General features: G+C 29.6%; 1 protein-coding gene across 4 annotated transcripts in view; it reads left to right on the forward strand.

Moving 5' to 3' along the window:
- Positions 1-14,818, forward strand: part of LOC142323713 (uncharacterized) — a 359,124-nt gene that overhangs the window by 307,226 nt on the left and 37,080 nt on the right. The window contains exon 1 of one of the 4 annotated variants that reach the window (XM_075363840.1): positions 11,605-11,852. The exons of the other annotated variants lie outside the window; for them this stretch is intronic. Within the exon in view, the coding sequence (XP_075219955.1) occupies positions 11,784-11,852 (69 nt within the window). The 5' untranslated portion in view covers positions 11,605-11,783. Of the gene's footprint in view, positions 1-11,604; positions 11,853-14,818 lie in introns of those variants that run through there. 4 annotated transcript variants of the gene reach the window in all.

The following is a 14,818-nucleotide window of genomic DNA, read 5'->3' on the forward strand; positions in this document are numbered from 1 at the left end:
TTTTTATTTGTCATGACTAATTTGATACTTCCCTCCGTTTCTCCTTTCATTACTAGGACTATTAGTTTAAAATTCATCAGTCATCAGTCACATTTCTAGTTCGGTACTGTACACCATCATTCGCTATTCAGTGCTAATCTTCTAACCCGAACATATTTATTACATCTTACGTTCTAAGTTATCGCTTTTCTAAACTTCGCTCTTTTTTTCTTTATCAATAAATCTATTTTTTTTTTACCCTCCACACATCTATTTTCAATTTTATCAAATTATAAAAACTGAATGCTTTGAAATAAAGTTCACCAGCCTAGCGCTGTATCACGAAGTTATCCCGGAATTTTCGTAACGTATTTTACTTGTGAAAATAATGGAAAAATTCATATAACCATATGTTTTAAAATGCTTCGTTTGTGAGTTACAGTTAGTGAAATATTTCGCTCGGATTTCAGATTCCCCGGTGAAATGAGGTCACATTGAAAGTTTTAGGACGTTAATTAAGGGGCAGAATTAGTGATTTTTTTATGGTTTTTGATCTAAAAAAGTGAATAAAATAAGTCCCAGAACCGATCGTACACTAGCATTTGAGAAATCTGGGGTGAAAAGCAATAAACTGGTGTAAGAAAACCCTGTTTTTTATGTTTAACCTACAATAACTTTGTTAAGGATCCAGGGGGCGGAACTCCCTTGGCTAGATAGGAAGGGCGAGCCCTGACGTCTAGTGTCTTTATAAAATTCTACCACAAATGTCTTTTCTCTCCTAATCGTCCTAAAATCTCGTAATTTCGTATTTTATCGATTAATGTAATTTCCAATATTTTCCTGTAACACCCCATTTCAAAAGCCTCTATCTTTTTTATCTTTCTTCTTTTCCTAGAGTTTACATTTCAAATATTTTTAAGAATATCTTTCTAATTCTTTAGTCATGTAAACTTGTATGTAGCTACTAAGAAATTTGAATTTTAGCGTTTGAAAAATGCCAAGCCTGACCGTTACTCGAAATTAATTCCTTCCGGAAAAACGGCAGAACGCTTCTCTGCAATGGACATCAGCGAAGTGATGATTTATATCAACGTTATCTACGTTCTTCATTCATCTTTTGTAATTTTAATTTCTGTTTCAATAAATAAATTAAAAAGTAATTTTTTTCATATCTGGGGTAATAAAAATCCAAAAGATATCAACGAATAGGTAATACATCCGAATTTGTACATCTCTCATCTGAAAATAATATTCTTGCAAAATTCCGTGTCAATTTTTTTTGGTATTCAAACAACAAATGTATGACAGTGGTTTGCTGGTTTTAGTTCAGGAGTCAATTGAATCTTATTCGCGCGCATATAAAGTCAAATCTTTCCTTAAAATTCACCGTTTATTAGTCTTAATACCTAATTTTTCAAACTACATGGCATTGACGTTCATGGATCTTCATTTACATCCTTCCTAAAAAATACGGCAATGTTCTCAACTGAACGAGATAAACGAGATTGGTTATGCATCTACTCACCTATTTGCTTCGAATTTATTCATTATATTGCGAATTCGTGTTTTCAGTTGGGGGATTTTATAAACCAAAAGAGACCACGAACTTTACGGTTTTTACAACATATTTCCAAATTACGTTTTAATAATTTGTTGTTCTATTATGTATCATTTCGAGATTAAATTTAAAATGGATAACAATTGATAGATGTGTAATACAACAATCGACAGATCTAGCATTTTCATCTGATTGGTGTAACCTAAAAATATCCGGTAGTTCTTAGTGGAGATTCTCTTTTTATATTTTGAATCATTTAAAAATAATTTTTTTATTAGATTGAGCTACAACCTTTTTTTCGACAATATGTTTTAGATCGTGATTATAATGAAATGGTATAAAATTATTTTTTTTTTTTGTTTTCCTCGTGAAAACAGTTTTGTATTGTTCGTGCAATTTTCCTGGGAAATGCATTTTTATATTCTAAACGAGGAAAATAATTTAATCGTTAATAATACTGATGTGTTCACCATTCCTTTCTGTTATATTCTAAGTAATCATTTCAGCACTGCACATTTAATACGTTTTGAACCAACTAAATCATAAGGTTTTTACTAAAACATTATATTGTAAAATAATTTTTTCTTCAGCTTTTATCTTTTAACTTCGGATTCAATACAAAATTTACTTAAGTTGAACAGATGTCTATACTTTGATATAAAACTCAGTTTTTTTTCTTGGAATGGGTATAAACCAGATAAAAACTAACTCACTTTATAGACAATGGTACAAAGAGAAGTGATGGTAAATGGTTTTGTAAAATTTACATTGGTGTTGATTGTAATAAAACCCACACAGAAAAGTGATTTTTAAGATAAAATTTGACATTATGAAGGTTAATTACCCAGTTAACATTGCAGCGTTCTTGAATTAATTATTGAAACATTTTTCCTCCTCCAACCTGCTGTTTTTTTCTTTGTTTATTTTCATTTCTATTTAAAGTGTGAACATGAAATAAGGAAGTGATTTGGCCAGTACTTTATACCAATTATGTTTATTTGTTTGTTTCATAACCGAACCATCAGATCGAAACAAAAGATGTAGCAAAAATTGCCATGCCTAAGAACAGCAAAAAACCATTCCATGCAGATTATGGAAAGCTCTCTCTCTCTCTATATATATATTTATATATTTTTATTTTCATTAATTATATATTATTGTATAGCTGGATGAAAAATCCATTGAAATGCTAGCTGTAACCGTAATGACGTAATAAATTGGAAACAAAGATTTCGTTAAAAACTGCTTTATGAAATGTTTCTCAAAATCTAATACTAGATGGCCATTTCGTTTGCTAAACAATCATTATCAGCAATCTTTATAAACAGAAATATATATAGAAAAATAAATAGATGAAAAAAACAAAAAATAATAGTAATAAACAATAATAAATGACAAGTAATTATGCTTAAATGGATTATCATAAAACCAGTATTATTAGAATAAGAATAATAGAAAATAAATAAAAGTAAAATTACAAATTCCTGTTGTTTTAGAAAATCCCAAGTAAATTTACTAAAAATGATCGAAACCAATTAAAACTCTGATTCAAATTTCCTTGCACGAATTAATGCATTCGTCTTTTATAAATAAAATTTATCTCAATAAAGATAAAGACATTACCAACCTTTTTTTCTTTTTTTAATGAGTACGTTGCAATCTGTTTTAACTAGTGAACAATAAACAATTTCCTCCGGTCCAATGAAATCAGGATGATATGTATGAGACGTAAATAAGTCTTGTACACTCAGGCCGACCGTTCCCGAGCTGTGCTGTTAATTAAATCCCAACCACCAAAGTACACTGGTATCTTCTACTGTGTCTAGCATTGAAATCCGTATAAAAGGAACTAAGTTTTAGTAGGATTTGAACCTCGGATCAGTGGACTTCGAAAATTAGCTGTTAAACAACTGATTTCCGACGACGAGTTAACCCCTACTAGACTTAGGTGGATACTAAGTATGAACTTTAATAAATAAAAAGAAATCCCCTTTGAAAAAAAAGGATAACCGTTAAATTTTTTACGACTGAAAACGTTCAAGAAAGGATTTTTAATAATTTAAGGTAGAAATAGGATATCGGTCCGCTACAGTTTTTTCAACAATAAAGTGAATTTCTTAAGTACCTATTTTCTGTTTATTATGTACATTTTTTAAGATTAACGTTTTTAACAAACTTCAAAAAGGAGGTTATGTATTCTTGATGCAATCGACGTAAATGCCTATCACGATGGTACCATAATGTTGGAAAATTTGTTAGCCATAAAAAAATCGATGAAAATTGACAAAAAACGTTTATCGGCGTCCAGCGGGTAGTTAGGGACAGTAGGAATCCTGATATTCTGTATGTATGCTCACGTTTTATATTCTTATGACGTATGTTTGCATCGTATGTTATACAATTTTCTCTCGGGCAGGTAACGTGAGTTTCTGCACAAGATATGTGGCACCGTTAATAAAATCATCAAAAATCGAGATATCTCTCTTTAAACCTTTCAGACCCAATGTACATTAGTATCGGTAGGGACAGTGGGAATCGTATAATTCTATAGACCTGCATCACATTACGTGGTCTTGATGTCTGTTCCATTTTTTTTTTTTAATCAACTAATTTTGTAGCCAATTACCTGAAAATTTTCCTTTATAAATAATTTTTTTTAGCCTTCTATAATTATAATGAGCTAAATGGTTTTTTATTCTATTTTCTATACAATGATTTCCATTATTCTCCGATAACGTAATTGTAATTAGTGCTATACTAGTAAATAATTTGAAAAAAATAATTAATTTCGCTTTTCTATTGTAAAACAGATCCAATAATTAATAACTCTACCCAAACTCGGTTAGAATCAATACTTTGACTATGAACCCGCACGTAAGAAATTGTTCTTAACTTGTTACTGTAGTTACGACTGTAATTCCGTAACACATATATCATTCTATATATCACTTTCAATTTTTTTTCATTCTAAAATATATTATATCTTCATAGATATTTCATGCTGACCACAAATTCCCCAGAATAAGAAATACACAAGTATAAATATAGCAGCGCCGTATATATATATTTTAAAACATTATGACAATTGTTAGAATTTTGGTTATTATAGAATCCAAATCAATCAAAATTATATTAATTAATAGTTTATTTTGATATGACATTTTTTGTTATCCTTGATCGAGTACGTATACTGTATTATAACTACACCTTTGAACAGAATTGTTTGATTGATTGATAACCTAGTCTATCGATTATCACTTTATATTAATCTATTTTGTAATTTTTGCGGAATATTTTGATAAATTGATGTAATATATTAATAATAACGTCTTTCTTCTATTATGTATATATCTACGTTATGAATTAAAAATAAAGTAATAAAGGTAAAGCCGTTGAACCTTGTTACATGTTGTCATGGTAACTCCCTTTATTATTATTATTATTATTATTGGTGTTTATTTACTTGTATTTATTTGTTGTTTTTTAATCCATATAGACTGTTAAGCATATAGACTGTTAATATGTATTGAAAATACATATTTATTAATCTTCTGTTTTAATAATACTACTTAATTATTATAAAAATAACTTTTTAAATTATTTGAAATATCTTTTTTTTCCGACGTTTCACAGAAAAGTACGGTACTACCTTCGGCCCTATGATGGGATTGGGGGATGAAAATGATATTTCTTTACATTTTGAGGTACGAGGAGTACGAAAGTACCATTCACTTAAATTGTGGTTTCCTTATACAGAGTGAGCAACATAAAACCGAATCCATAATGAAACCGCTACCCAACATAATTTATGGAAGGCTCTCACACTACTAATGCGACTAGTGGGTGTATCTTTTACTACTGATTGTTGCTGCCGTTTGTCAGGTGGTTACGTGTCAGTGCAGCATTATGAGTACAGTTGTGTTGTGTAAAATGCCTTATTCAATCCAGGAGAGGATAGCTATAGTTGAGGCCTATATTCGTTCTGCATCGTTTGAATAATCACGTCGAGTATTCGTAGAAAAATTTCCGAATGCCAGTATCCCAGGAAAGAGTTGAATACACGATTTAGTTAAAAAGTGGCGTTCAACAGGTTCAGTTTCAAATGAAAAACGAAATGAGGTAACCTTCCGTTACGGCTCCAAAGACCATTGCCGGTATTGAAAGGAGAATTACTGCTAGTCCCAAAAAATTACTACCCAAGTTTTCCCAATAATCTGGTGTTAAATAAACATCTTGTAAAATTCTTCATGAATTAAAATTGAAATCATTCCGCGTTACAACTGTGCAACAACTGAAGGAGACAGACAACGAGCTGTCAGCTGACGACGATGCCTTCACGTTCCCCAGAGTTGTCTACTTGCGGTTTTCTCCTTTGGGGATACTTAAAGGAGAGAGTTTATGCATCTAATCCTTAAAATATTGATGAACTGAAGGTGAACATTCAACGAGAAATCAACGTAATTGACAACAACGTTTTGCGTCAGATGACTCTCAATATGATCAGTCGAGAACAAAAGTGCACCGATGCCCAGGGTGGTCATTTTGAACATTCTTTGTAAATAAGGTAAATAAATTCAACATTTAAATTACATTTTATGTTTTTCTTATTTAATTTATCCGTATCATACATAAAATTTCATTCCAACATAACCTACCGATTCTGCAGTGGTTACGTACGGGTTCGGTTTTATGTTGCTCACTCTGTATATATGTATAAACAGGCCTATGTATAAAGTTTGTGGCTCGAAAATTTCCAAAACTACTTTATCAATTTCATTTAAATTTAGATATTTTCTTGTAGTGCATCTGAAGTTGTATATGTGAAAATTTTATGAAGATTGGTTGTTGAGTTACGCTAACTTTAATATCGAAAAGATTTGAGTGGGGCAAGTTAGAAGCGTGGTTCGTTATGATGCTGCAAATTGAACGTTGACGTTTCTTTTTTTGTGGTATCTCTTGTTAGTTATATTAAACCAAATTAAAATGATAATTAAAGATTTAAAACCAAATTAAATTAATGAAATGTAGGTCTTCTTGCGCAAACCCATCGGGTTGGTCTAGTGGTTATCGCGTCTTCCCAAATCAGCTGATTTGGAAGTCGAGAGTTACAGCGTTCAAGTTCTAGTAAAGCCAGTTATTTTTACATGGATTTGAATACTAGATCGTGGATACCGGTGTTCTTTGGTGGGGTTGGGTTTCAATTAACCACACATCTCAGGAACGGTCGAACTGAGAATGTACAAGGCTACACTTCATTTACACTCATACATATCATCCTCATTCATCCCCTGAAGAATTATCTAAACGGTAGTTACCGGAGGCTAAACAGGAAAAAAAGAAAGGTCTTCTTGCGCAAGATTTTTTATTAATAAAAATCAAATTTCTTAAACTCTTCTTCGTGTTCTGTTGACATTACTAACATAGATTTTCTCAGATTTAAATTCTCTAAAACTTTTATTTGTTTACCGGCAATTTAAAGAAGTTATTTTAAGTCAAACCTAAAATTTGTGGTTTTGCGACAACATTTTTTTGTGTTTTACAATAAATTATTGTATAAATGATATATCCAGTAATATTCTTTACTGAGGATATAATTCTGGGACCTCTTTTATTTCATTTTCAGGTTATAAATTATCTGAAATCATTAAATATATCCCTTAATTTTAATTTCTAAAAATTTTAATACAACTTAATTTTAGCCTTGGATAGCAAATCTGGGCGAAATTTTTTCTCAAGCTATAACTCAAAAACAACGCGCTACGGATCCATGTTTATATCAATTTTGTTCTTTATTTTCACTTTTAGAACGTACTTGGAAATTACTTCCTTTCCTTTATGAGACACTCTTATATTTGTTCGTATGTTTTTTGAGTTAACTTGTTAAAACGTTAACTTTTTGAACAAAGTTAACTTGCTTCAAAAAATTGAGAATTCCATTTTATTTCACTAGTTACTTTTTTCACGTGATATTGTATTTGAATATCTAAAAATTTAACCATTTAGAAAGTAAAATAGATTTATTCCATTTACTAAAAACAGTACTGCAGTCGGGATCGTAATGTACAATTATAATGCACTCGTATTCATCTTATAGTAAAATCCCTCAGTTTGCCGTCAGAGTTGAGATCTCAGTTTTTGGGGCTGATTTTTTTGTAGTAGTTTGGTATCAGTTAGGACAAAGTTTTTTCGACCATGTGGGCACTGTTATTAGAGGGGTGCAATGGTGTGCTCGTACCATGTATCCGCAACCGTTCATCTGATTTTCACGATTCAAAATGTGCTAGTAGGTTGAATGCATCTCGCTAGTAGGTTAACTGTTGCATGCATCTCGTACATTCTCGATCAACCAGATCTCGGTTATATGAAAATCTAGCTTTTACTGTTTCAGTTTTCTAAGCATATTTGCGCAAGTTGGAAGAAGTGTTTTAGACGCGGGTGAGAAAACTATACTGTTACAGCGCCTGAGTAGGAGATAAACTCAGATATATGCCTGCCTCAGTGTGAGCGCATATATGATTTAGTTGTTTGTTGGAGTTCATGGGCTATTTTGTATTATATTGATCATTAATGAGATCATGAGGGAAATTTTGGAACTGATGGTTGTTTTTGTTTGAGAGTGTTTTATGAGGAAACACTTAAATGATTTCGGGCAAAGTTAGCTCGAGCCTCAAAGGGCCAAGACGTGCCCGGGTTTTTATATATCTTAACGTTTCATGATCCCTTCTAAAAAAATAAGAAAAAAAACAGAAGTTAGTATTGAAAAATTCCAGATGTGCGTAAGTCCGTATGTATGTATGTTTGTTGTGCCCTGTATTTTGCTTGAAATTTCCAGACTACTGTGTATCGGGCCGATTTGGATAAAATTTGACACGATTTAGTATATTGGACAGTGATGCCGTTTGCTTTTGGTCACGTTTGGTAAAGGGGGCATTGAGACGCCGACCTTATGATGTTATCTATAAAACGTTTACTCAAAGGGTAGGAAATTTGTTCAAATAATTTAATACTCCTTAGACAGCTAAGATACTTTCTGATGGTTTTTGGTTTTATTCAAACCCTCAAAATAAATTTGGGAGTTTAAAAAACAGCTTTTTTGTATTTTCTGGGCTAAAAGTCACATTCTTGTAGTAATTAGATGTGTTCCATTACATCTGTCACATTGGTTATGTATTTAGGAAATTTAATTCAGGGGTCGGAGATAATAAGCCTAATTTTGTTCTGATTTATTCATCGGTTATCTTTTTCTCGATGTATTCTGATTGAATTAACCGACTTTTATGAAATGTTGTACGATAGTTTCTGAATACGGTTCACTGATCTATTAATTTTGGTTAAAATTAGTCAAAGAGGTGGGAAGAAAGGTTACCATGGGTACCGTATCTCAAAAGTTTACGCTAAGAGTAGAATAATTTGTTTTACATAATTCTTTACTTGCATACTTACGTACTTTAATGTTCCACTTAAATTTCCTCCTCGTTTACCAGGAAACTTATCCAACTCTTTACCAACTTTTGTTTTATTATTTTTTATTTTTTTTTTAACAGTTTTTTTTGTGTATAAGAATAAACATGTTGATTATAAACAGTTTGTACCGGTTTAATCCGGCCCTCTTGCTTATGACGTAATAAAATGAGATAACGAAATATTCTAACAGTTTTACTTACTTTAGTTTACTGAAAACAATTTTGTTAATAAATACACTGAATACTTTCATTTTGTAAACAGCTTTTTATTACTATTCTTTATTTCCCTTCAGTTGTATTATCACCGTCGATGTGGAAATATATTGCCGTCTCGTCTGTTTAGAAACTTACTTTCTTTTATTTTATCTTTTTATGACGAATTTCATTGTTTTTTGTTTGTGCATCAGCATAACTATATAATGCATCGGTTTTTCTTATATGGTATTATGAATAAATTTTGAATTGTAATTAAGTGCGAGGAACATAAAGCGGTTGTGTCTTCATTAAATAAATAAAAAGTCGGGAGAATTAGAAAAACTAAATAAAAACGAGTCGGTAAAGAAAATTTAAAAATTGATATTGGAATGGGTGAAACAACGATTAAAGATTGGGAGAAAAAATAAATAAAGCCTATTGGCTTGTACTGTTCAAATATTACCTGAATATTTTATTACATTTCCAACATACATTAGAAAACATAATTTATAGATGTCGGACGATGTTTTGACTGTTTATTCAACATAGAACATATTGTTTAATATTAAAAGAGAGAATAGTGTCTTTATATCGTACATTTGATGGAAGTAAAAATTTTACCGCTATTAACAACAATTGTTTATCAATTCAAAAAAAATCGTTTTTCAGACGAATTGCAAACCATCTAACTATGAATTCAGATGAAACAATAAAAATATGCTTCTCATGTAGATACACTATTGGTAGTCATGTAGATAGATAGTATTTTATAATAATAGTATATCCATTATACAAAAAACTTTTAGGCATCTTATTAAATGCGGTGCCAAATTAAAAATTATTTACACAAATAATCTGTACTTATGATTTTTATGAACTTCATTATTTTTTTTACGATTTCATTTCGATTTAAGCCTGTATTTCACTGTAAATCTGTGACACGGTAATTTTTACATTAGAAATCTTCAATAAATTAGAATTAAATAATCGGAAACTGCTTTTCAGAAGACTTAAATAATTCTTAATTATATAATAATACATTGCATTACATTTTTAAAAAAACAGTGCGTATTGTATTAAAAATAGAAGTTAAACACAGAATAAAAATATTTGGCTAAAAAAAAGCACAGGCTAAAAATATTTGTGACGTTTATGGTCATGATGCGGTATCAATACTTGTGGTACAAAGCTGGTTCAATCTTTTTCAATCTAGAAATTTTGCTGTCAGTGATTTTAGACATCGGTCGATGACTGAAAAAGTTTGGTCCTCCGATGAGACTGAATAAGTCAATGAAATGATGGAAAAAGTTGAGCAAGACCGACTGACATATTAGCAGTCATGAAATCAGTAACGAACTAAACATTGACCACAAAACCGTTTGAAAAAGGTTGGATAAAAATAGCTCGATGTTTGGTTGCCACATGATTTCAGAATGAAAAATGTAATGATTCGAATTTCCATTTACATATCGTTACTAAAACAGAACGAAATCGAACCATTTTTTGAATGCTTACGGGCGATTAAAAATGGATCACATATAATACGACAATAATGTACGGAAAAAATTCTGGTCGAAGCGAAATGAACCTCCGCAATCGGTGGAAAAATCAGGTTTGTGTTCAAAAAAGTGATGCTGTGTGTGTGGTCGAATCGGAAAAGAATTGTTCACTATGACTGCAGCCGCCCAATCAAATGATCGATTCTAACTTGTATTGTCAACAACTGTTAAGATTACGTCAGTGATCAAAATAAAACCATCAGAATTGCTCGATTAGAAAGGTGTTGTCTTGTCTTCATCTCGTCAACACCATACCCCCACACATCTTTGGTGACCAGTCGGAAATTGAGAGACTGGCCGGTGGTCAAACAAAACGGAACATTTGGTTTAAAAAACCTTCTTAAAATAAAAAAACCTCGTTTTACGTTTGCATTAAAATTCGAAGAAACCGTTTTCCCAACTCTTTATATATATATATAGTCAATAATAAATTTACTTTAATTAAATGTTAATTATTAAAAAAAACCCACTATTTGTCTAAATGCAAGTTATAATTCTTTGAATTGTGTTTTTTTAATACATAATTTTTACAATTAATTACTGATTAGTAGTATCTGTAATTTTAATTTTTTTATTTTATCAGAAATAATTAAATATGTACTCATGCATATTTATTTTTAATATTAAAGTTGAATAAACAACAAGACATTAATTTGAGGTTAGAGTGTATTATTAATTTTATAGAAAAAAAGGAACAGGTAGTTTGTAGCATGTAATAAATAGTGACGTCATAATTTAAGTTACAAGTATGTGATAAGTGTACTGTTAAGGTTGAGAGTGGGGAGAAAGTTAAGAAAGGATGGTAGACTGATATTGTAGTAGTATCTGTTAGTACCTAGTGAAGGCAGGAAGTGTTTCAGTGCATTATTAGTATAACAGTTTATATTTATATATTTATAGATAAGTAAAAACATGTTATATTAAATTCAAATCGTTTAAAACATTTTACTCAGTATTCATCATTAAATGATAAATTATAAAAAAATGTTTATTCATTAATTTTTAAAATATCAGGCTTAAAGTCTTGTGATGATAGTGTTTGTCGTTCTTGGACTCTTGTATATTATTTTGTATATTATGTTTGGAGGGGCTGGTCAGGTAAGTTTATATATATTATGATACACCATAACCATGAAGGAAGGGATTGATTGTTTTGTTCAATTATTTGTTCAGCTTGTTGATTTTTTGCTATTGCATGCTTGCTTTTACTTCACTACCGACTAACTCTCCTGATTCTGACAGTTCTATCAGTCTGTCGGCTGGTTAGTTAGTTAGTTGTTAGTCATAATAAGGCCAATGCCATTTAGTTGACTACCTTGCACTTATGTAAATCCATTCCTTTTCAAGTGCATATATCAACTCTTACATTATAGCTTTGTCTTTTAAAATATAAAATTCATAAAAATAATTATTTATATTACATTTTTCTAATAATAAGTTCCGTATACTGGAAAAAAGATCTACTTTTAAAGCAATGCATTATTTATCTTATTTTAATTTAAATTTTAATAAATGTTTACTACTTATTTCATAAAAAAACGATAAATAATTTATATTGTGCAGTAGCTTTTCCCTCCAAAATTTTTATCTACAAGTATATTGAAACAGTCAGATATAATTTCCTTCATGTTTTATTCCATCTAATTTTATTTTTTTGCGTCTCGTAATATTTTTTTTTATAACAGGCTGAAAATCCAATTATATACTGTTCTTGAAATAGAAGTGTCTCAAGTTGTCTATTCATGAGACAGCATCATTAAATTAATCACCAATCAAAGGATATTTATGATTAATTCTAACATCATAGTTAAAATCAAATTAAAAGTAAACTGTGTAATTTTTTTTAATTGAACTTGGGTCTTGAGCAGTATTGACATCCATAGTAACAACATCTGATTGATCTTGATGATAATTCCATTCACATATAACCACCTCAATTGTTAGATATTTTATTGAATCGTTTTACTTAAATGTCACATCTTTACTTATAATGTAAAATTAATTTTAAATAATACTAACAAAAAACTTTAAAAAAATATAAAACAAACTTCAGATAAGTGAACTTAAGTATAAAAAATACTGTTAGTTTTTTAAAATAATTTTGACTTTTTAAAGAACATTTTAATCCTTAATTTATTAATTACTTACAAAGTTAAAATTAAAAAACAATTAAAATTTTCTGTGCACTTTTTGAAACCAGTTTTATTTTAATTTTTTTAAATTCCTTTTTATATTTTTTTATTTCTATCTAAAATATGAGTAAAGTTACTAAATAAAATCACCACCTGCGTGAAAAGAAGATGCTGTTTGCAAGAAACAAAAAAGGAGAGAAATCTGCATCTTCATAAATATAAGAATAGATGAGGGAAGATATGATAAAAATTAAAAATACATTCAAAAATCTCTGAGGCTGTCTGGAGGTTTTTTTTTTTGTATTGGGTTAACTTTAACGTATAAATTTTGTTTAATTTATTATTTATTTTTTTGAACCATGTCCTTCTGCCAAAAAATAAACTTGCTAGTCACTCCTGCTTTACCCTCAGAACTAAGAAAACAGGAAAAACAAACAATACAAAAAAAGTACATAAATCACTACCAATGAATATTGCAATAATTAAAAATAAATTTCTAAAAACTAAATCAGGTTACTGTTCTAATAATCTGTTTTTTCATTTCAATGCTGGTTCAAGGGGTAAAATTCCAAGATTTGAAAACCAAATTGGTTCATACAGTTTTAATAAGTATATTTTTAAGTTAGTACTACATACTTACACTTATTTTTAACTTTAGCAATAAATTTTTGTGAACAAAATAATTATTTCCTAATGTTCATCATCTTATGGTTGTCTTCCATATGGCAAGTCTCTTGCAACAAGTACATCTACATACTCCTTTAATCCCATCTAAACTTCTGAAATTCTGATAGTTCCCATTTCCTATTAGGTCATCATACAATTTTTATTCTTTCCCAGCCTCTCTTCTTGCACCTTTTATTGATCCTTTTAAGCACTATTTTAATCAATTCTTCTACTTTTATAATATGACCCAGTCAGTTGGGTTTCATATTCTGAATTATGATTAAATTTCTATTCATTTAATTTAATTTGTTTTTCATTTACCAATTTAATTTTCCCCAAACTCTACTAAGCCCACATTTTATATTATTCTAGCCTTACTTTTTTCCTTTGTTTTACAGTACATGTTTCACAATTATACAAAAAAGTGCACTTTACAAGTTGTTTCTTCAATAATTTAAAAAATTGGTCACCTTAGCGTAGAATATTAAGACAATGTTTTCTGTAACTTTATAAATATATTATATATTAAGAATTTAAGATTTACACAATACATTTTTACAATTTATGTACGTAACACCCAAGTTCAAAAAAGGAGATATTCTCAAATTGACTCATACGTATTTTGAAGCTTTAACCAAGACCATATTTTCTGGTTTTTACAACATTTCTTTTATTTGAAGAGAAAATTACTCTGATGGTTTCACAGAAAAGTTTTTTCAGATAAAATCAGTTAAAAATTAAAAAAAAAATTACACAGTGAATGTGGTTGATTTGAAGATTTTTTAAGAATCCTCTTGTGATCATCAATACTTATATTTGATTTTTATAGTATTATAATAATCGTATAAGTTGAATTCATTTTGATATTCAAATTGAATAAGGATAAGGAACAAAAAGCCAATGAATTTATGACAAAAAAATGAAGAATTGAATGAGTAAATCTGTTCAGATACTTAATAACCATGGCAACAGAAGATTGCAAAATGAAAATTAAATAAAAATAATAATTGCAATTATTAAGGAAGGATTTAATAGAAAGAAACAATTACTATATAGTAAGGTGACTATTACTATATAGTAATAAATTGTAAAAATGTATTGTGTAAATCTTAAATTCTTAATATATAATATATTTATAAAGTTACAGAAAACATTGTCTTAATATTCTACGCAATTGTATTGTGTAGATAAGATAATAAGAGGTAGATACATTAATCTGTGTACTTAAATTTATGTTTATTGTAGAAACGGAAAAGGTATGGATGG

This window comes from Lycorma delicatula, chromosome 4 (assembly GCF_047948215.1).
Source record: "Lycorma delicatula isolate Av1 chromosome 4, ASM4794821v1, whole genome shotgun sequence".
NCBI classification, from domain to species: domain Eukaryota; kingdom Metazoa; phylum Arthropoda; class Insecta; order Hemiptera; family Fulgoridae; genus Lycorma; species Lycorma delicatula.